Source organism: Gymnogyps californianus, chromosome 3 (genome assembly GCF_018139145.2).
Source record: "Gymnogyps californianus isolate 813 chromosome 3, ASM1813914v2, whole genome shotgun sequence".
Classification (NCBI taxonomy): domain Eukaryota; kingdom Metazoa; phylum Chordata; class Aves; order Accipitriformes; family Cathartidae; genus Gymnogyps; species Gymnogyps californianus.
The window spans coordinates 105,763,372-105,787,020 of record NC_059473.1 but is presented as its reverse complement, the minus strand read 5'-3'; the positions used below and the strand labels follow the sequence as shown (position 1 = coordinate 105,787,020).

At 37.6% G+C, this 23,649-nt stretch overlaps 1 protein-coding gene across 3 annotated transcripts in view; it reads left to right on the top strand.

Annotated features, from left to right (window-relative positions):
• Window positions 1–23,649, top strand: part of FBXO25 (F-box protein 25) — a 35,244-nt gene that overhangs the window by 5,975 nt on the left and 5,620 nt on the right. For all 3 annotated transcript variants that reach the window (XM_050893240.1, XM_050893239.1, XM_050893238.1), the window contains 7 exons: window positions 6,190–6,299; window positions 7,662–7,711; window positions 11,365–11,457; window positions 15,843–15,936; window positions 16,674–16,858; window positions 18,800–18,982; window positions 21,143–21,286. In XM_050893240.1, the coding sequence (XP_050749197.1) occupies window positions 6,190–6,299; window positions 7,662–7,711; window positions 11,365–11,457; window positions 15,843–15,936; window positions 16,674–16,858; window positions 18,800–18,982; window positions 21,143–21,286 (859 nt within the window). The remainder of the gene's footprint in view (window positions 1–6,189; window positions 6,300–7,661; window positions 7,712–11,364; window positions 11,458–15,842; window positions 15,937–16,673; window positions 16,859–18,799; window positions 18,983–21,142; window positions 21,287–23,649) is intronic.

The following is a 23,649-nucleotide window of genomic DNA, read 5'->3' as shown; positions in this document are numbered from 1 at the left end:
TTAAATCAACTCTTTTTGGAAAGATATGAGCATTAAAGTTCAGGACTAAAATAGGTACATTAATTTGAAGGGACTGGCCATGAAATGCTCTGGGGGAAAAAAGTTTTCATGAAATCTGAGGTGTTTCATGATTTGGGTTTCTTAGGCTAGCTTGCCAATTTGTCAGAATCCCAAACGTGGGGACCAACCTAGTCTGTAGCGAATGCCCTCATCTGTAGCGGTTCCCCAGTTCCTCATCTCTACCTTACATATCTCCTACTTAGCAAAGCCAAACCACACCATATTCTGTGGCCTTATTTTTTCTCTTTTTAATTCTGCTTCTGTCTATTCAGTTAAAAATGTACATTGTCCAAACTTAGACTACAGAATTCAAGTTTGTACTTCTTGGCAAAGTAGCACTACTTGGGAGTAATTTCACTACACCTTGAACTTTGGATCTATGAGTTAACCTTGCTGCTAAACAGCAATTAATGTCTATTTGCACAATATTATAGAACAATTTAGGGTGGAAAGGACCTCTGGGGATCATCTGGTCCAAACACATACTCAAAGCAGGGCCAACTGAGGTCAAGTTGTATAGGGCCTTGGCCAGTTGAGCTTTGTGCATTTCCAAGAATGGAAATTCCTCTCTGGGTTCCTGTTCTAAGTTTTGTGACCCTCACTGTGACTTTTTTGTTTGTTTGTTTCCCCCCCCCCCCCTTAAATCTAGTAAGAATTTCTCTTGTCACAGATTGTGTCCATTACCAGTTGACTTATTACTGCCCATGTCCTCTAACTTTACAGTCTAGCTCTATCTTATTTATACCCTTATATTAGATATTGACAGTAATCAAATTTCCCTCCACCACTGTTGTCCCAAAAATCAGGATTCTTTCACCCGGTGTGCAAGAAAGCCGATTAACACACAGAGTTGAGATTTGTTTATTTCATGTCTGTGCAGAGATGGGTGCTAGGTGGTAACTCCACAAAGCTAGCACACCTGGTTAACACACAGTAAAGCATTTTATACCTTTTGAGCAACAGTTATCAGTATTTTTACAGTTTTGCTTACTTACTCTTGTTCCTATTGGTTCTCGCAAGTCTCATCTCCACTTAAAGTCGCAGCATCCTCCTTTTTTACTGTGCATGTTCTGTGAGGAAGGGGCTTCCGTTGGTAGGGGGCTCTCCCTACCTAAGGGCGGGTTTTCTAGTATGTTAATTAGGATAGTTCACTCAAAGTTCAAGTAGCTCTTTGATTGCCCCTGTGCTTATCTTGGTATTTCTTTACCCACTGACTTATGGTGTCATCGTATTTCTCTTCTCAGGGTCACTCCTCGTTAACTAAGTAGCATCCTTTGTTTTTGTTTCTTGCATATCTCCAACACCACCACGTCTTAACACTGAGCAAGCTCAGTTCTCTTACCCTCGCGCATCGTGTGCTCCAGTACCTAATCACCTTGGTAACTCCCCACTGGACTTGTTCCAGTATGCCAATGTTTTTATTGTATTGGGGAACCCCAGACTAGACACAGTACTCCAGGTGCAGTTTCTCATGCCAAATCAAGGGGGATGACTACTTCTTTCAGTCTGCAGGATACACTTTTGTTAACTCAGACCAGGGTGTGGTTGGCTTTGTATAACACAAGGACACACTGCTGACCTGTGTTCAGCTTGTTATCCACAAAACCCCTGGCTCCTTTTCTGCAAAACTGCTTCCTGTCCAGTCTGTACCCAGCGTATACCCGGGCATGGGGTTCTTCTATCCCATGTGCAGGGCTTCATATTGAAGTACGGTAGTGTATTGTGTCTTGCTGGCTGGTTCTCTGTACCACCTTAAGCTATTTGGAAACAATTATCTGTGTATATTGAATAGACAGCTCAGCTTAGGATATCTGTTAACATGATGTAGCACTAAGTAAGAATGAGGCTTGATAAAATGCTTCCTTCCATGTGGAAGAAGCATATAGTAAACAATACATAAATATTTATTTGTCTCTTTTTAAACTGCCCTGTGAATAGTGATGATGGTGTATGCCAGTCTGGCTGTCCTAACAGGGTTTTATTTATTTTCACCCATTAAATTAAGTAATATTTTTCACCAAAATACTCTGTAGAAATCTATGCTAAAGGTACTACTTGAGTATTGTATTCCAGGGAGCAGTTACAGCAGTTTTCCTTTAAAAAGAAATAAATTCAAGCTATGTAGTTGACTGAAACCCTCTTTACTTTTACTTGTATTCTCTTCTGTGAGAGCAAGTACTTGCCAAACTTTGTCTTTTATCCATTACACTTTCTCTTCAGAAATTAAAAAGTTCTAATCACAAACAGATTCAGAAATAAACCTTCAAGACATGTAAATAACTTAAATACAAGAATATGTTTTTATTAAAATAGAACTTTTTACCTTATTTGATTAGTCATCCAGTGCCTTGGTGAATCCAGTTGATGAATTAGTCAAAAATGGTAGACCTAATGATAACCATGCTTCAACAAACATAATCACTTGTGCAGGAACAATTTAAATTATTTGGAATAATGCTTGAATAGTTGCACTTTAAATTAGTTCCATTTATGGAAACTGAGATGGAAAAAATGAGACCCTCACTTCTGTAGCTCTTACTTACTTGGATAATTAATATTGTTATGTGAGTGAAGAGTGCCTTGTATTCAAGATAGACACTAGCTGGAAATGTGGTTGAGGCAGTGCTCATTCAAGCTCTGTGGGCTGAATGCTGGCTGTGACTACCTGCAATTTGTACCTATAAATTCTAGCACAGATATGTATTACCAGTGCCATGGCACTGTGTCCTTGAAGCTTGGTGGAGGAGAGAGAACAGCACTGCCTTACAGAATCGTATGTAAATACCTCTCAATAGTCTGCAACTTAGGAGTAAAGCTGCCTTATGCTTTCCTTTTGAGGTAAAAGAAAGAGAGAATCAGACTATAACATTTTCATGATGGTGATACTCCTTTTTTTTGTGTATTAGGCTCATATGAGCTACTTGGGCTGGCAGGGTAGTCATTTAAGTGTGCAGTGACTCTTGTCTAATTCTGTGAGATACGGTGTTCACAAAAGTGGTTTTGGCATTGGATAGAAGTCCTTGGATTTGGATCTAGTCTTCGATAATTTTGGCATTTGACAAATATATTGTAACGTTATTTGGTGCGGGCACTTACCTCAGGATTTTCCATGCATGGTCAAGCTGTAAATGGCTTTGAGTCTTTTCTAAAACACTTAGTGTATCTCTGTAGGTAATTGCATGACTTGAGGGCATTCCTTCCTCCATGAGAAAAGAAGCAAGGGGGTGAGGAAGAATAATTGGAGTTAGGATAGCCCTGTCAAGTTTTCTAGCATTTTAAGTCTCATACCCAAGAGGTTATTTAAATACTGCTATGAAATCACTTTTTTGAAAAAGCTGAAATTCTTGCCTGCTTTATGTAGGGTATTATAGTTCTAAGGACACCAGGTACTTTGCTTTTAGAAGCTTTAGAATAATTTTTTATGAAGTGCATCATCAAGATGAGAAAGTAAGAATAGCTGTAAATTGGCAGTATTATGTATGTATTTAAATCCTTCCAGGTGCGCTCAGATGTCATGTGCAGTATTATGGTAAAAACATTAAATTAAGGCTTCTGTTACACCATATGGCATGTGTAGCACTTGATTCGGTTTCTTGTATCTTAGCTTGGTGTTTGGGGGGGCAGGGGTTGCTTTTGGAAATGGTGGAGCAGCTTTGTTACTCATCAAGCAGCTTGCCAGATTTCTGAAAGGAAGGCTAACAGTTGCTGGGGAAGTGCCTGTATTTCTGTCCCATTCTTCTGATGTCTGTAGGACCCTTGCTTTAATTCTTGGTAGGAGACTTAAAGTTTGTCAAGAAGAATGGTGATGGTTACAGATAAGTAGGGAAAGACTCTCCACATGAAGTGGGACAGAACATGAGGAAATAAAGCCTCATGAGAAGATCCTCAGAAGTAAGTCAAATTTGTCTTTTCTCTAAGATGATATGAAGAATTCCAGGAATGTTACAGGCGAATTTGAATGTCAGACAAAGGTGTGTGAAATAGCCCTCTTCATCTTTGCAATTCCTTGTATTAATTGACTGTCCTTAAGCTGCCTTGCTTGCTTATCTGATGCTTAAGGAAGTGTATATTATTGGGCGGCAGGGGTGGGCTTTCAATCACTTCAGGTATGTTACTGGTCTAAATTGCTTTCTAGGGACACTTCCTCTCCAGGAACAAAACAAGGAATCCTGCCAGATGAACCTTCCTCTTCCAAAGCAGACCTTCAGGAATGCCACCTCCCCTCCTCTCCCCATTGCACTGGGTCAATGGGAATGGGCGTGTTTCTGTTCTGCCTGAATTATATTGCAGAGTATCAGGCCATATCTCTCTAGTCTTGTATCTGTTGTTAGGATGATAAAGCTAGGTCTGGGAGCTTTGTGCTCTATTTCTGATTCTGCAGCAACTTTTCAGATTCTGCAGTAACTTCTCACGTGATGTGGCGATGCAGTCAATATGCTAGAACGGAATTAAATTAATAATTTTAGTGAGCTTAAAAGGAGATTTCCTTTATGGTAGCTTTGGAAAAAAAACTGATGGGTTGGAACGTTACATAATCAAAGTAACTTGTCAGGGTTGATGTTCTGCTTTTGTCAATTGCCAGTTCCTTTTCTCCAAACTTGTGCTGTTTGACCAGATATGGTATTTGGCAGTGTTGCATAGAATATTGAAGTTGTTGAGTCTTTATCCTCTGCTTTAAAAATGCTAAGATGTGAACTAAGGCCCTCACCTTGGATTGAGCTCTATCTGAATGCAGACGTATGTTAGCTTTTTTCAGAATTTAGACCTAAGACAAAAACAACTTTCTGAGTCTTCTCAACTTGTGTATCTTTAAGCTGAGCTAGCATTTACTGATTAGAGCAATTAAAAAACCAAAGCTTTTTTACAGTGTTGTTTAGTCATCCTCCTTAGCAGATGGTTCAAGCCTGAAAATTTTAACTGTATAAGCTAGTAGCAATAGACTAATATAATTTGATTTTTGCCACTTAATGCCCAAATACAGGTTATTTTTTAATAAACTGGTGTCCTTCAGTTCTACAATGTTCAGCTGTTGGTGCAATTTGAAGTTCAAACTGACATTGATAAATAGATTCATCTGGCAAATTCGGATTAAAAATAGTAATGAATGGGAGGAGTTTTGTATACAATGTTCTTGTCAAAGAATAATAATGGGTAAATAGAATAGTCCTACAGTTAAACTTCACTACCACGTATCCTTAGTTATTCTGGTTATCTGTGCAAGACTGGCCTTCATCTGAAGTATCTTCCTTCTCTGTGCTGGAAAAATGAACACCCATTCTTATCTGTATTGCTGGTCCTTATAATTATCTGCAAAAATGGAAAGCAAAACTTTATGAAACTGTGTAGACTTTATGTAGCACAGGCAGTTTTTAAATGTATATGAATTTTAGAAAGGTTAGCTTATCCAACGAAACTTTTTTAATGGTTTCTTTATATATACACTCACACTATCTATATATACACTATATATGTAATCAGTATGGTCCTCAGTGTTAGATTACATAGTTAACTGTCAGAAGTGACATAGGTATAGTTGAGTCTCTGGGAGAAAGGGGGGTAGACATGGTTCTTGATGCTGTACAAATCATTGGTAAAACAGTACTGTGACAGCTACGTTATGTACAGCGTTGTTATTCAGGCATTTGTTAAAAGAAAGACTTACTTTGCCCCGAAGTTGACAGTAGTAAGAGGGATGTTTTTCTTTGCTGGCTTTCTGCCTATGCAAGGATGTGCAGTAATTCTGCACTGACTTTTACCTGTGTGTACAGTTTTTCAAGGCTTGGTCCATTTCAAATAATGCATTTTTGTACACCAGTGCTTTGCAGACAGCCAGTTGTCCAGCTAGTACTGTCTCCTCAGTAGTCCTTTCTAAATGTCCGTAATGACTTACAAGATACCTATTAGGAAGATACTTTTGTGTATTTAATCACTTTGACACAAAATTCAACCCCACTGGGAAGAAAAGAACAAGACAGCTTCTCAAGATATGTGTTGCTATAGACCATCAGGTAGAGGAACATCATGAAATTTTTTTTTTTCCAGTTGGCAGGCTTTAATGTAGAGAATTATAAGCTGTATGCATCTTAAATATTTAATCACTGCTGTTCTAATTAGATGTGTTTATTTCAGCATTATAACTGGTGATGATGAGGATGAAGAAATATACAGTACTGAAGATTGTGAGTTTGCAGCCAAGAAAAGGAAAAAAGATCATTTTAGGAATAACACAGATTCGCAATGTAAGGCTGAGTTTTTTCATTTATTTTAGAAGACTCTTGTACATTCAGCAAAATTTTATAATAGCCATTCATTTATATTCATCTATAAAGTAGCCTTCTGAGTTATGTTTACTTATGTATTGGCAACAAATTCTGGTGTCAGAAGTGATACATCTTAATTGAACTGTGGCATTGATCATCTATTGTGTGATTATTTTTTTTTTTTCCCAAAGATCCAAAGGTAATTCATTTAAGAATAGTAATTCCTGAATAGTAAATGTCTTCTGATACTAACTACTGTTTTGTTTTGTGGAGTAGTTTTAGATTAAATTCTTCTGGATGCTTAGGGAAGCTTCTGCTTACCAAAGCAGCTGTTTTATTTTTGCTTAATTCAAATTCTGATTAGTGATACAACTCCAGAATCAGTTCATAAATAAATATATTTTGTCATAATACCTATAGCTCTTGGTAAAGAGTTTATCAGTGTTGAATTTCTTGAAGAAAAGTCCCTTTTTAAAAAAATTAAAATATGAAAGCTATTTTGTCAGTTCTCATTTTCAAAAGATCACCTGTACTTTGGACTACAAATGTGTATGACAGCGAGTAAACTTATTGAAGTAGAGAATTTGGTAGAGTAGGTAAAAAGATAAGTTGATTAGCAACTTTTTGGCGTTTCTAATGCTTTGATCTTGAAATGATCTCCATTATTTGTATATTCCCGAAATTGTAACAGAGATGGTCTTGCAGAAAGCTACAGGCTTCCCCAGGCTTGTCTGAGCTTAAAGTATTGCAAAAGATTCAAGTAGCTATTATGTAAGAGCATGCTTTCATTTGACAACATACTAGACTTCTGAAAGCTGAAAGTCTGCCTAGTTGCCTTTATTAGTCTCGTATAATTGACTTCCCTGCAGTATTCTGGAACTAGCTGAACCAAGTGGATGTGGAGCAGGCACCTTTACAGAAGAAAATAGATTAGAGGAGTAGAGTGGTCAGGAACGAAAAGGTTGCTCGTTTCTGTACTTTCCTGTGTTAAGTGCTAAGGAGCCTGTTGGATTAAAAAAGATCAGGGGTTTTGTAGGAGAAATTGACTGCTGTTGGTACACACTTGACAAGTTGTGCTACAACTGCCAGTTGTGTGCCAACTGTTGTGTTTGATTTATAAAATTACTTAACTTTTCCTTTATTTTTTTGAAGTACCTAACTTCTGAAAATTTGTAGGCATCCTTTTCAGCCTTTATAAACTTCCTTCATTAAAACTGTTCTACCATCTCTCCTATCTTATGAAGCATTTTACTGAGGATGGTCTGTTTTGTTCAGTTTCTTTCTAGAAGGCATTACCTAAAGTGGAAGCCTAAAAATGCTTATATTTTGATTTTATTTTAGGTTTTTATCGTGAAAAGTGGATTTATGTTCATAAAGAAAGCACCAGGGAAGTAAGTCCTGCATGCTGTGGGTCATTTCCTACAATCTTTGTGCTTCTTAATCGACAAATAGTATATTAAAAAAAATGCATTTGTGCCATGTGGTCTTAGGGGTTATATTCAACTCTCTCTTCGTTGGCAACGTAGTACACCTGCACGTGGTGAGGCAAAGGCAGCTAGCAAAGTGACTTTTATGTGGGTCATTGTGGCAGAGATGTGGGAACTTGGAAGGATGGACATACAGTTCTCCACTACTTTTCCACGCCCATCTGTCTCTATCTGTACTGTGTGTCTTTGAACTAAAATTGAAAGTATATGCAAAACCAGAGTAATGTCTCCAAAGAAGGTGTCTGCAGGCAGCTACCTGATATTTTGGCATCTTAGTGTAAATTTGAATATAAGTAAGTAAAACTTCAGTTTCAAACTTTACAAAGAGGACCTTTGTATTCTACAAAGTCCAGATGCTTTCAGTTTGGGATACAGACTCTATCATGCAACTGTAAAGGGAACATGAAAGATCTTGGAATGACCTCTTAGAAAGCCAAGAGTTAAAATACATCCATTATATGTAGAGATAAACTGTCTTGAAGTTTGAGTTTCATTCCTGTGTTGATTCCTATCTGTGCTTGTCTGGGATGGGTGGGACTTGGACACCCACGAGGATGTCTTTCATCCACACAGTAATGCCAGCCAGGAATGAGGGAGGGAGGTGAGTGTGGTGACCCTAGCCATGCAGGCAAAAGTTGGCTTTGTGTTAGAGCTGAGAGACACCATAAAAAGCTCTGTACACAGGAAGAGCATGGTGGTGTGGAGAGAACTTACATAGAGGAGACACTGGAAGACTTACCTTGTAGGCCAGTGACCTGGAGGCTGCCCTTCTACATCTGAAGGGTATTACAAAGCATTTTACCAGATTCATAACCCTCTTTCCCAGTTTTATCTTCATCTGTGAAAGATGTAGTTACTTACATTGGCCTGCAAAAGTCTCAAGCATGCTCTTTCCCTTTGTGCCATCTCAAATTTAGGGTAAGAAGGAAAGGGGGATGACAGACTGTCACCAGTCATTGGGGTGTTTTGAATGATATGGTTGTTAAGCTGAGTTTTCAAACTACATTCAGGCCAAAACACAAATTGCCTAAAATCACTCCTTGCTGTCCTTCATAACTTGTATGTTGGGATTATTTTTTTCCCCTACTTCTGCAGAAGTTGGTGTACTAGTGATGTGTGATTATTTGCTTGGGTTTCTTGTCTGTTCAGAGGGTGGACAAAATAGTTTGGTGTACAAATTACCTTATTCGTGTCACTGCTGTTGTCTTCTAATAATTGATCATTCATCTTTCCTGGTTTTTTAAAAATATAAAAACCAAAACAGGGATGGTTAGAATTAATCACTAATTTTTTTCAAGTAATTCCGTGTATAAATTCAAAAGCTTAGAGTAAAAAGTTAAAAGTTAAGTAGCAGAATGAAAAAGTAGCAAGGAATAAGCATACTTGAACCAAAAAATTCAGAGCAACAATTTAAGCTAATCTAAAACATAATTTACAGAGTCTCTAGTTTTCCCTACAGGTTGTAATCTTACTTGATTTCAAAATGGCTGTCTCAAACTAGGAAACTTTTTTCCAAATTGGATACTGAATTTTAGGGCAAAATGATGACAGTGGGAAGGTCTTGATAAGAAACATGTGACACATGCTGTGGGAGAGCACTGAAAATAAAGAAGACCAAAACAAGAGCAGGTATATAGCTGAAATGAAGTAGGAGGTGCTCTTTGAGTAGTTTTGTCATGATGGTACATTGGGAAAGGCAGAGCTGAAGTTTCATAGAAATCTGCTTCCAGCTGTTCAAGGAAATGTATGTCTCATGTTAATGTATTTAAGCATGGCCTTTTGATAACTGTTTAGCCAGAGAACAGCCACAAATATTTAAATTTCAACAAAAGTTTTGTTGTCTGTAAGTGTTAATTCACTGCTATTAGCCAACCAAGTTATGCATATTGTGAAGTGTGCAGCGCACTTGGACCTCAGGTATATTAACTGGATAAGCAAGCAGTACAATCCTGAATCTGGTCATTAACCAATAGGCAGTAATTACCACCACTCTGCAGTGAATAGTAACTGTCTCCTGTCCTACTGGGGTACATCTAGGGTAAGCTTTCATTGGGTTGCAAAAAGGAATGTTACATTGCCATCTTTTCACCATCACGTAATTCACCGAGGAAGTCTGTCTAGGAATGAACTTCAAATAATTATTTATCCCCCTCCTTCCCTGGGCTGATAAGCCATACTAGCACACTGCTCTGCAAGTATCTCTTTGTCCTGGTTTCGGCTGGGACAGAGTTAACTTTCTTCTTAGTAGCTGGTACAGTGCTGTGTTTTGGATTTAGTGTGAGAATGATGTTGATAACACGCTGATGGTTTAGTTGTTGCTAAGTAGCGCTTATCTTAAGCCAAGGACTTTTCAGTTTCCCATGCTCTGCCAGCAAGCAGGTGTGCAAGAAGCTGGGAGGGAGCATAGCCGGGGCAGCTGACCTGAACTAGCCAAAGGGGTATTCCATACCATGGAACGTCATGCCCAGTATATAAACGGGGGGGAGCTGGCCAGGCGGCGCAGATCGTGGTTCAGGAACTAACTGGGCATCGGTCAGCGGGTGGTGAGCAATTGCATTGTGCATCACTGGTTCCCCCCCCCTTTTTTTTTGTTGCATTCCTTTTCATTACTATTGTTATTATATTTCATTATTACTATTGTTAGTATTATATTTGACTTTAGTTATTAAACTGTTCTTATCTCAACCCACGAGTTTTACTTTTTTTCCTTTCCTTTCCTCCTCCTTACCCCACTGGGAGGGGGAGGGGGAAACGGCTGTGTGGTGCTGAGTTGCTGACTGGGGTTAAACCATGACACTCTTTCACCAGTTGTAGGGGTTTTCTAGCCTCATTATATTTGCTCCAAGGCTCCTGTGTGGCTTTGTGGCTCTAAATTTACTCAGCTTATGTGATCCCATGTCATTTCGGGCTGCTACTACCGCCTTAAGTAGTTCCACATCAGCCTCTGAAACTTCCATTTTCACCTTAAGACACCTGTGCAGAAGTAGCAAAAGAAAATGAAATTGCTCTTGCTCTTGGTGCGTAAGAAAAACTGTGCCTAAACTTCCAGCACTCAGAAAATAAATTCTAGATGTTGAGACCATTTGTTCCTCCAATCCCAGGAGCAAGTAGCTGTGTTCTTACCCTCAAATGTGAACATAAACTCAGTCAGTTAATGCTTATGGTTGTAAGCTCAGACTGCTGTACAAAAAAGCTCTACCTTGTGCTGAGGCAAATGGGGAGTGTGATAGCCATGACAGTGCCAGCATTGTGGCCATGCAATAGTGGAGTAGATTCCCAGGACGCTCAAATACTAGTGATTACAGATTGCATGATTAGTATGAATTTAAAGGCCTTGCTGGTGAGTAATATTGCCTATGTACCTGTTAGTTCCAAATAGCATATCTGGTTTCATTTGTTCTACAAGAAATAAAATAAATCTTCAGTCCAGATACATTATATTTCCAGGGACCATAGTATACATAAGCATCAGTTGCATGGCAGAGTGCTTTTCTGAATATTTTCCTCAATTTTATCTTTGTTTCTTTCCATTAAAGTGTGTTTATTCTTCTTCTCAGAGACATGGCTATTGCACTTTGGGAGAAGCTTTTAACCGCTTAGACTTTTCAAGTGCAATTCAGGACATCAGAAGGTTCAATTATGTGGTCAAAGTAAGCTCTTTTTATATGCATATTTTAAAAATGCATTTGCTGATATGCCTATGTGTACAAAAGAAATAATTTTGCACTGAACAGCTGATGACTTGTGACTGTATAAATATCCTGTTCATATGTAATGTATACTGCATGAAGCAACTTTAAACTGTGTAATTTTTCTTTGGTGAAAATGCGTTATATTGCTCCATGAAAGCCTATAGCTTGAGGAGGATGGTGATGGCCAGTATGCTATGTATTTACAGGGAAACACTGATGGTAGTTTCAGTTGTTCATCAGTCTGGGTAGTGACCTCTCTTTAAAGGCAAAATAATTCCTAAACAACCAAAACCAGCAAAGTGTAATACATCTTAAATATACTTTACTACATCTTAAATATGCTTAAAATAGCAGTTTCCAGAAGAATATTTGATGTGTAAATATTCTGCAGTTTCTGTTTCTTCTGCAGCTTCTTAACAGTCCTGTGATTCATTGCACACTTTTTTTTTTATCTAGGACAAGATATATATGCATTTACCTTTGTTAATGTCCCTTAAAACTTGAGACTCCAGCTTTTTCAGTCTTCCTTTTTGGTTTTGTCTTTCAGAAATGAGTTTTATTGCAAGTTGTCTTTTACAAATAATGTAGTGACATGAAGTTTATAGAAACAATTATGCTATACTAATCTCATGATTCCGTGGAAAGTCCCTTTCTCACTATGTTAGCTTCTCTGGGTCACGTCTAGTCTTAAGTTGAGAATTAAGTGCATGGAACCTATAAGTTCTGAACAACGGTGCTATCTGCCTGTTTTCCAAAACTATGTAACTTGTACTTTAAGGAGCCATATAATGTTATGCCTTAATTTCCTCAATGTCTAACCAGCTGCCCACTTGGAAATACCTGTTCCGGGAGATACTGATCTTTCTCTCTAGCCCCAGGTTTTTTTGTCACCTGACTTGAGGTAGTAAAGCTTGTCCCAACTCCTAGAAAAGCTCAAAATGTGAGACATATCAGGACTAGAGTTCAGTTCAGTGGTGAGGCTGTTCACAAATAATGTAGTCATTGGAATGCGTCCAGAACTTGAAAAGACGCAAATCGAAATTAAATAAACATACCAGGACAACACCCTTACCACTAGGCCATGGAGTATTTGGAGAGAAAACACATTCTACCCATCCTTGTGAAGCTGAGACAGTTTTCTTCCAGAAAAACAAGAGATGTGGGACCGAAGGAAACAAAGCAAAAAGGATTTGCTTTCAGGCTAGTGGTTAGGGTACTTGCCTGTTTTATTCGCCTTGCAGATTTTTTGGTATACATTGTGGTTTGAACATTGCTTTTTGATGCTGTTTTGGGAGCAGGAACAAGAACCTTGATCTTTCCCAAGACTTTTTAGCCTTGAACAGTAGGAAGAAAAAAAAGCACCTAAAAAAGTGATTTGTGTTATAAATGGTGTCAACCTTGAGTGCCTCACTTGAACGGTAAACAGGTAGAATGAATACAGAACTAGAATTTTACATATTTTTTTAGATGCTGCAGTGCCTAAGCTGGGTTGCTCAAAACAGTTGATTGGAACAAAGTGCAAAGTCTAACATAAGCACATTGACCAGTTTCTCTTCTGTTCACTAAAGAATGTAAAATGGCTGGGTTAGTTAGCCAGGCTTAAGATTGTTGAGAAAGGAGCAATACTTTAAAATTCAGAAATCTGGCTTTGTGATCCGGACCGTTACTAGAGTAATGGTAGACCCTAAGAAATTAGGGTGGATTTAGAATAGCAGGCAGACTTCCAAAATCCTTTTAACATTTCAGAATTTATTTTAAATTTTTAAAATTTTAGAATTGTTTTACAATTACAAAAATTTAATTATATCTTTGCATCAACTCCTCTGAGGTGATGGAGGCAAACTGACTTTTATCAACAGGTACAGAAACTGTACATGTAAGACCTTAAAAGGTCGTACTGAGCTGCTAAGAAACATGATCAGTATGAATGACAGCTGCTGCTCATTCTGTAGCCGTAGAACTTGCTGACTTGAGAAACATTTGTGGTGGTGTATCTAACAAATTAAAACATCTGTGTGGATGTCAGTAATATGTGAAGTTGCAACAGATTTTTAAAAAGGATGTTTAAGCTGCTCTATCAGGTTTTAAGGCGGTCTGCAACTGAGACCTAATGTAAGAAGGAGGTCATCCCATACCTATCTGCTTTATACAGGTTCTCATTTACTTCCCTGAAGTTTCTAATGGTGGAGATGTTTTGTGTAGATATCACTTAATGCAGTGCAGCAGTTCCTATTTCTTCTCCTCTAAGAATTATTCCTAGTTATGCATGAACACAATGATGATTACTTTTATGTGTGTTGTTCTGCTTCTTGCATTTAAGATAGCAAGATATAAATCAAGAAGACTTTTTTTTTTAAATACCAAGCCCTACTGGATAGCTTTTTGATCCCAGACCACCAAGATGATCCACTTTGATTCTCCAACTAACTAAAAACCTCCCAGTCAATATTAAAGGTTAATATAGATGTCTGCCCAGGACCCTTTTAGGATGGGCAGTGGGGGGAGGAGGTAGGATCAGCTGTTTTCCTGTATTTGTTTGTGCTGTAGTATAAGGATAATTTCTTAGCTGTTAAATGTCTGATACATTGAATTTGATATGGATGGTCTTTTTTCAAAATGTTTCTATTTGAATAAACAGTTGATCCATTCAAAGTTACAATCTCCAGTCGACAACATAAGCCATGGCTATGCATGTATCAGTAAGACTGAACTCGTGTCAGATCCTTGTACCTGTGCACCTGCTAAAATTGTCTTAATCCTTGCATATTAACCTTCACTGAAATTGGAATCTTCATTAAAATCAGCCAGGTGGAATTTGTTTCTTTGATTTGATCTTTAGTCTGAGTGACATAACTGAATTTTTTTAAATTAAGAGAAATGTACATACTTGCTTGAATTGGCAAACTGCCAGAGACCTCTAGGTGTGCTCTAAATTATTAATCAGACTAAAAGGCTTTGAAAATGCCAAGAAAGAGGTCCTGATATCTAGTCTCAAAAACCGTATAAATAGATTGCTTGTATTTAAATACATCAGGAGAATTATTTCCTCCTTTCATAGCACATAATGTTTTGTCAAGGATCATGCAGAGAAGCCAGAAGGAACATTATCAGGGAGAGAACAGGTGTATTCTCTCTTCCTCCAAAGGAAAATTAATGTTGACTGTAGTGTCAAATCAGTGTTTTGGAAATGAAGATACAAAATAATTTTTGGCAGGCTTAGTCTTTGTTCACCCTCTGTGCCAATAGTTGATGCTGTCCTACAAAGCACAGCTCTGCAGGTTAGTGTTTGAGCACTCTGTAGGGGATGCTGGTTTCTGCTCCCTGCTTTCCTGTTCTGATGTATTGAGAACACTTGTTCTGAACTCAGCATTATGAATCACAATTGTAAAGCTTGATGCCACACTTCTAAGCATTGCAATACTGTCATAACATCAAAGTCTCTCTTATTTCATAGTAAGAGACCATTTTTTGTTGAAGAGGCAGCAGTCCTTATCAGCTACAAAATTGACTCTAAAATGTAAAAGCAAAGGTGTCAGAATGGAGCAAGGGCTGCCTCTAGTAGCTATAGCTTGGCATTCATGTGCAGCAAGAACTTAAGCTATTCTGGTTAGTCTCCCCTATACCATTCCCACCGTTCTCACCATTCTTCTGTTCACAGTGGTTCCAGAGAGAAACATGTGGACACCTAGGAGATCCTTACTATATAGTTAAGGGAAAGTTACTAATACAGTATGTATACTACTCATTATTAGATTACTGTGGTTTCTTCTACCAGGGACCTGAATGTGGGAGTAATACAGAATTTTTTTTCCCCAGTTTAGGTAAAATATGGCATTTCCTCTCCATGAGCAGAAAGTAGTGCACTAAGTCTGTCACACCTCGGTTTGACAAGTATGATACTTTCACTCAGAAACTGGAAGTCTGGTAGTTGGTATCAGTTCAGAGTGATGTTCCTGGCCACCAAATCTGTCAGGGGGTTCAGGACCCAGCCACATCAAAGACCAGATCTCTATTTGTGAGCCTCCAAAACAGACTCCCTCCATTGTTTCATTACAGCTTATAAAGGCCATATGTCATGTGCTCTATCACAAAGATAAACACTAGTATTTGTGTAGTATTTTTAAAATGTACATCTCTTCATGAATTGTTCGTGGGATGCCAGTGGGGATGCATAAAGCTTTCCGGGTTTGTCTTGCTTCATTTTCTGAACTCTGTAGCTATGTTTTCACGAAATACGGTTGCAGTGCTCTACGCTGTTGTAGGTGAATGTATGTACTGAAGGTGTGTATTTGAAACCATCCTTTACTTCTGTCATTCTTCTGAGTTTTAATTCTTTGTCCTAGCTTTTGCAGTTAATTGCAAAATCCCAGTTAACTTCACTGAGTGGTGCAGCACAGAAGAACTACTTTAACATTTTGGACAAAATTGTGCAGAAGGGTAAGACCTAAGGTTTTGTAATCTGCTTGTTCAGATTTAATTGCTGTGACTAAGCTATTAGTTGATTTTTTTTGTTGTTGTTAGTTTTACTACCATTTTTACATTGTAAGACAAAGCAATAGCATATTTAATTAGTGAGAGGTTTCATACTTCCCATCCCACAGTTGCAATAAGTTGTTTTCTCTTGATTATTGAATCATGTCTGAAACAGATTGGTGAAGTTAAATGACAATTAGATTCTATTCAGAAACTATTGGTTACTATTAAATTATGCTTTTTATGAAATGTGAAAGCTTTTAGATTAGTAACATGTTTGGTTTTCAGTTTGCATGATGTACTGAGATTTAAAGTACATAACTGCTTTTCTTTATTGTTTATTTTAAAAAAAAGCTATTAAATAACATTGAAAATTTTCTGGTAAACACACTAAATAGAGATGTAATGCTATCAGCTCTGAACAGAAAAAATCTGATTTGTGCCTACTTGTTCAGCCTTATGTTTATTAAATGCATAGCATGAAATGTCACATCAAATTTGCCTGTGAAATTGTTAATTATTGATCTTGCACTTACGGAACAGCATTAATAATGTCATGGTGGGAATTAGGGCAGCTATTTGTACACAAACAGTTGAGTTGTAATTAGTTAATCTAAAAAGTGTTGATTAGCTTGAGCTAACTATATTAGCTTGGTTAACTGAGTTAACCAAAATTGTATTTGGTTTGTTTTGTTTTCCAGTCATGGAAGACCAATATAATCCACGATTAATCAAAGATCTTCTACAGGATCTGAGTTCTACCCTCTGTATACTGATTAGGGGAGTAGGAAAATCTGTGTTGGTAGGGAACATCAATATTTGGATTTGCCGATTAGAAACTATCCTTCTGTGGCAACAACAACTAAAAAACCTTCAGATGAACAAGGTATGTTATTAAATCATGCTAAAAAAGTAATTGGTGGAGGGGAATTATATTGAACATCGGTTTACGCTTTGTAAGTGAACAAAGTTTCAAATACATCTTAAACAGTTTTACTTGTTTTCTTTGTTTTTAGAGAAGTAATATGAAATTAATGAAATAGAATCAACTTAATTTTCTAACGTTTTAATAGCTCTTTTCTAATGAGGGCTGCTACAGTGCCTGTACTGCTGGTTTGTGGTAGAGATGTATAGATGTAATTGTTTTTCTCACCCAAATAAATTTCAAAATGTTTGTCTCTAGAGTGTCAGATAGAGATGGAAAACATACCAATTTTTAATTCCAAAGTCAATGTTCTACTACTAAAGAAATAAAAATCTAAAAGGAATTTGAGGTGGATCAAGAAGACAGAAATAAAATATTCAAGTAGTAATTTTACAGCTTTATTCATTAGCACAGTTGCTTTTTGGGAAAAAAAAAAAATGACTTCAGCATCTGGATTCTGATCATGCGAATTTGAACAAAGCATGTGGTATGCACTGTTCCAGGTTTTTATAGTGGAAACTTCTGATGATAAGCAGGCAATTTTTTTAGTCTATCTGGGTTGCTCTTGGAGGACGAAAAGCTGCAAGATACTGCTCACAGTAAAGTCATACAACTGTTTCATCTGTTTGCTTTCAGTTATGAAATTTTGAAATTGTCCTTGCTGTGTGTGCCAGGTATCTGAATAAAACAGCTAATTTTGGAATGGAAAGGAGAAATGGGGAACCCAGTCTCAGCAGTTTTCATATGCCAAGCAACCACAGCATAGACAGTTTTGAGACACTGCAGTTGCTGCATTTGTTTCTCCAGTGTGCCACTTCCATCTGAGCTGTTTTACGTTGGTTGAAGTAACCGATGAGAACTCTTGGGTCTGTAATGCTCACATATTCCTGAACAGAACGATAGTCCCAGAGATGTTTATAACAGATGACACTATGGAAAGTCTAGTTTATAAGTGAGATGAATGGTTGTGAAATAAACTGACATAAGTGAGAGCCTGCTAGAGTACAGCCGCTGTGCTGCCAGTGCCTTGTGACTGGGCAGCTCTGCTAGGTGGGGCTGGCAGCTGCCCACACTCCCTCCCTTGCCAGCTGGGACACTGCCTCCAGCTGTGTCAGGCTTTGTGCCACCTGGCAGTATAGGCTCCAGATTCAGTCATGTATGAGTTGTGTGGTAGGTTACCCTGTTAAAGTTCAGCAGACGTGTATACTCTCAATGAAAACTTTCTCAGTGCTCTGATCTGTCACCCCCTGCAGAATTCCTCACTGATGTATGATGGGAACTATCTCCAGACTTCAGAAATGAACCTACTCTCTTCTGTCTCTGACTTTCATAATGTTTTCATTCTGTATTTCTGCTCTTCGGTCCTATATTCTCTACTATATTCTGTACTTTAGTTGTCTTAAGGCAAATTGACATGTGCTCTGTTTCTTACTAAAAATTGAGAAACTGTAGTTATCCTACAAATTATAAATAATTGGTTCATACCTTTATTATAGTTCGGGTTTTAGCACACTTCTCTCAAAGGTGGAATTGAATATAGCGTAGTTTTCAAGACTGTATGCTCTTGAATTATTTTCTGAGAACAGAAGTGTTTTAAAATTATTTGAAATTTAAATAAAGAACTTAGGATATGTTTATTTTAACAGTAGGAAAGCTGTAAGTTAAAGCTACAGTCTGGAGCTCCTTCTGTACCTGTAGTCATTTAAGTTTTCAACAACAGCAGTTAGAGAATAATGTAACTCTGAGCCAAGTAATCAAAGTATTGCAGAATTAACCATAGATATTACTCAATGGTTTTGTACAAACTAAACTAAGACCTCAGATACCTCTAAAGTAAGAATCTTATTTGTACCTTATACTGTCACGTTTTTGTAGTTAAAAGTCTTCAACTCTTATTTCCAGCAAGTCAACAACGGTCTTACGCTTAGCGATCTCCCTCTCCATATGCTGAATAACATCTTATACAGGTTCTCTGACGGCTGGGACATTATTACTCTGGGTCAAGTGACCCCAACTTTGTACATGCTCAGTGAAGACAGACAGTTGTGGAAAAAACTCTGCCAGTACCATTTTGCAGAAAAGCAGGTAATAAACTCTACCATTTGCATAAATGTGGCCCTTATCTTTGCAATATGGTATACTAATAATGAAGTGTGAACTCACCCTTTTTGAGATAAAAATGTGACAGTGTGCAGTAATAGTGAAAATGTTCTCTCTTTTGGGGCTTGGTTCATACTAAAAATTGTATTCAGCATGTCTGTGAGTTTAGGATAACTATCAGGCTGTTTCCCTGCAGTATTTTAAAAAATGTCTACCGTAAGATGATTTTTTTTTTAAACTACAGAGTCCCCAACAAGTGCGGTATAGGATACCTCTAAGGTGTTTCTAATTAGAGTACCTAAAGTAGAACTTGTTTTACTAACCAAGGTAGGCAGACAGATTGCTCAGACTTTTAGGCTACATGAACAGTCTGGTGAAACCAAAATTGGATTTTTGCAAAAAAAGAATAGAACAAATGCTTGAGACTTTGAAATTAAGAACAAAAAGAAAAGAAAAATGGTACTTTTCTGTCACTTCCTCATAAAAAGCATTAAAGTAATCTAGGAATGCCTCCAGAACTGTCTTCATTTTCTGACAGTAATATATGCTGGGACAAAAATCTGACTAGGTGAAAATAAAGCTATGAAAATAGAAGTTACCTCATCAGAGCTGGAGGAATAACTTTAAAGTACATTCCAGACTGGAGGAAGTGAAAATACACATTCTTAAATCTGACAGGTTGAAGTGGTACCATTTGGTTGGTGACTACCAGATTAAGTATTATTATAATAACAGGAAAGCTAGAAGTGAAGATCAATTAACTCATGTGCAGTTGACCTAAATAAGAATTTTGGTGAGATGAAAGGCTTTAGAATGAACTTCATGGAGAATATAGACAGAGGCAAACTGAAAAACCCACCTTCAGAAGCAGCTCAGAAGAATGCAAGGTGAAGTTATGAGGATAGGAAGTTTAAGCTTAATGTAGCAGTTGAGTGGATTTTGAGGCTCAGTGAGGTAAGCTGAACAGTGACAAAACTGGTTGGAGAGGAAGCTTTTATACTAAGGTAATGCTGTGAAGAAGACCACTTACGCATTTCAGTAGAATTAGCTAGCCCTGTGCCTTATAAAGGACACTTGTACACAGTGTTTCCAATGCATTCCTAAATGTTCACATTCAATTTCTTATTAAGTTATTAATGATAGAAATCTAATGATTTTATTTATTTTCCAATATCAAATTCTGCTTTTTCTGTTTAAAAGTGTACTACCTTAATAAGCTACAGAATCATGTTAGGTTGTTTTTCCTGTCCTCTGCTAGGTTGTTTTTCCTGTCCTCTGCAGTATATTTGTTGAACCATTGAAACAACCACAAAAACATACTTGATACCTCAAGAGCCCTTTTGGAAAAAACGAGAACTCTACACAGGGAAGCTTTTATTTAATGAAGTGAAGTGTAGCTGAGATCAGAAAGGCAGTGCTATTCTCCTCATCTAGGAATTGTCTTCTGAATGAAAAAAACCCTTAATGTATCAGTATTAATCGACACGGAGTGGAACAGAAGCCTTTTACAAATACATACTTAATAATGTGTGGCTTATTAATACTTAATAAACACGTGGCTGTGTATTAAGCTGGGGAGAAACAGCCATTGTGCATCAGCTAATCTTTACATGCAGATTATGTCCTCAAGAAGTACATCAATCACTGATTATTGCTGTCCTTCTAGAAAGATCATAAGCAAACGTGAAAAATAATCATGTATATACTTTTAAAATGAAAGAAAAAGCATTATTTAAATCCATAGTTACTGTCTTAACAGAAAACCACTATTTGTAATACAAAATCATTTTTTAAATCTCACTTCTAAGTGGTTTTTAAAAAGTATAAAATTAATTACGGCTTTAAATATTGTTTTTGTTGTATGGTTCTTGACTATAATTAGAATCATTTCAAGACAGTAGCGTTAGATCAGCTGTGTATGGCCTACTTTTTCTTGGCAAATATGCACCCTCCTATTTTTAGTGTTTTACCTGCCATTTTTTTTGTGGCTAGATCTTTCTCACTGCTTTGCAGAGATGTATGATGTCAGACTGACTTGAAAGAATTCCCGTTCCAGAACTTCAATTTAACTACCTTTTTTAGTCCTTTACCTGATTTGACTAGTTCTTTAACAATTTTAAAGGAAGGTATTAATTTTATGTCTAGTTTTGTAGGCATTTGATTCCATCAGAGAAAGGTCACATTGACTGGAAGCTGATGTACTTTGCACTTCAGAAATATTACCCAATAAAGGAACAGTACGGGGACACCTTGCATTTCTGTCGACACTGTAGTATTCTGTTTTGGAAGGTAAGAGCTTTGAAATAGATAATCAGAAATAAGTTCAAACAGCTACTGGTGATCATCTGAAAGGAAAAATATTAAAACCATCTTGTCAGCTTTCTCATGTGAAATGCGATTGGACAACTAATGTCTAACTTTTAAATAATATATAAAACTTCCATATAAAATCAGTATTAAATTCCAAAGTTGTTCTTTATCTAGCATTCTTATCTCGATATCCGATAACCTCAATACTTAGAATTGCAAGGAAAAGTGCAATGTGGAAAGAGTTGCACTCTGTGTCTTCTTGTATCTATTTAATCTTACAAGTTCCTAACAACTTTGCGTATGAAGTTAGCCATTTCATGACATCCCTTTTCTAATGATGGCATGGCAATCAATACATCTGTAATGAGAACTTATTACTATAGTATTCCTACCACATTGGTGTAAAACTCTCTATTTTTATAGTCTTGCTTCTGTCCCAGATGAAGCTTGGAGGAATGTTTGAAACTTCATTCAGAATGCATTTTACATTGATTTTTGATGTTTACTATGAAGCATATTCTGTCTTACAGGATGATTTAATTTCTGTAGGGCATTTTCACATTTAACTTGTGTGTGAACACATAGTCCTGCTTTTACTTTGTGTTGCACCATAATCTTGCCTTCTAGTTAGTGAGACTTCATTAACTTTGCAGTTCAAAGACCAGATATGGGTAGTGCTAAGTGGACAGCAAAGAGCAAGAAATGTTTGAGAAATCTTGGAAAATACTCATATTCTAATTCACAGAAATGAGTTGCTCTTGTGTTGCCTTTCTGTGATTTTAAGAGGAGTTGCATGTCAGTGTGAGGCTTTTTTATTTTCCATAGAAAAAACTAGGCTGTTTAACAGGATAAGCTAGCTTTCATGGAACTAGCATGTTACTGAATGATGTTATCTTAAAGCTGAGTATTCTTGGTATCACAGGAGCCCTTCCAGGGTACTAACATGTTTTGCTAAATTACCAGTAGGAAAGCAGGTAGTCAGAATTGGCTTCTGCTGTGAAAAGCCTGGGCATTTGCTGAAGAAGCTGTGTCAAGCATGACTGAGAACTGTTCATTACAGTGGAATAAGTCTTTATGTTGCCCAATGTGTAGGGTAAAGTTTTCTCTTTGAAAGTGGAAATTTTAAAGGTAAGCACACAGCATGCATGCAGGTAGGCATTTTTGGTATTGGATTTGTTTGGGTTGTCTGGCTTTGCCTGTGTAAAGGGTTAATGCTTTCTACAGTAAATTTCTCTCATTCTGATCTTGGTATAATTGAAAGTATAGCACTTTAATATTAGGAATGACTAAAATGTGTTTGGAATTAAATGTTTAACTTCTGAGATCGTGTGTGACAGTAAGAGGCAGTGAACCTGTGCAGGCAGATGTGTTACCTTGACTACTCCACTTTACTACTGGAATAAGAGCACTCATTTTGTGGTTTCATGTTTTTAGTGAAACACAACACAGTAAGTTCTAAAGGTACTTTGTTTGGATTGATGAGCAGTACCTACTAGATCACCATTCCAGTGCTGACTGCCTCATCCTGGAGATTTGGGCAGGTCTTAAAGTGACGGTGTGGTTATAGATTAATTGCATGCTTCTGCACTAAAATTCTGTAGCAGGTGTTTGGGTTCGGCTGTTTTAACAAATGCACAGTCAGCAGGTCGAGGAAAGTGACTATCCCTTTTCACTTGGCACTCATCAGACTGCATCTGGGATACTGCATCCAGCTGGGGGTCCCCAATACAAAAATGATACTGATAAACTGGATGGAGTTCAGGTGAGGGCCAAATAATCAGGGAGGCTTGAGGACTTGCCCTGTGAAGAGAGGCTGGAGAAGACTGCTTCAGAGGAACCTAAGAGCCTACCATGAGGACAGCCAAGCAAGGGAATGGTTTGACCATAGAGGTTGTGCAGTTTCCATCCTTGGATGTTTCAAGACCTGACTGGATAAAGCTCAGAGCAACCTGGTCTGATCTCATAGCTTACCCTGCTTTGAGCAGAAGGCTGGACTAGAGACCCCTGAGGCGCCCCCAACCTGATTATTCTGTGAGCCTGCATTGCAGTTTTCCTTCTCTATGTCTTGGAGTCTAAGCCTTGTCCCTGTCTTAAAATAAATGTTTGATCAGGCTGAAATAGGTTGTTAAATGAATTGATTTCTGCACAACTGGCACGCTTATTGGCAGGGACACTGAGAGGTTAATCATTGGTCTGAAAAACAGTCCCTCTGCTTACAGGGCAATATGAGTAAAGTAGTGCTAGTCACTCTGAGTTATATGGGGGGAAAAATAGTTCTGCTTTTTCAGGCACATGTATCTATATCTTTTTCCCAAGCTTTCTAAAGAGAGATGAGAAGCACA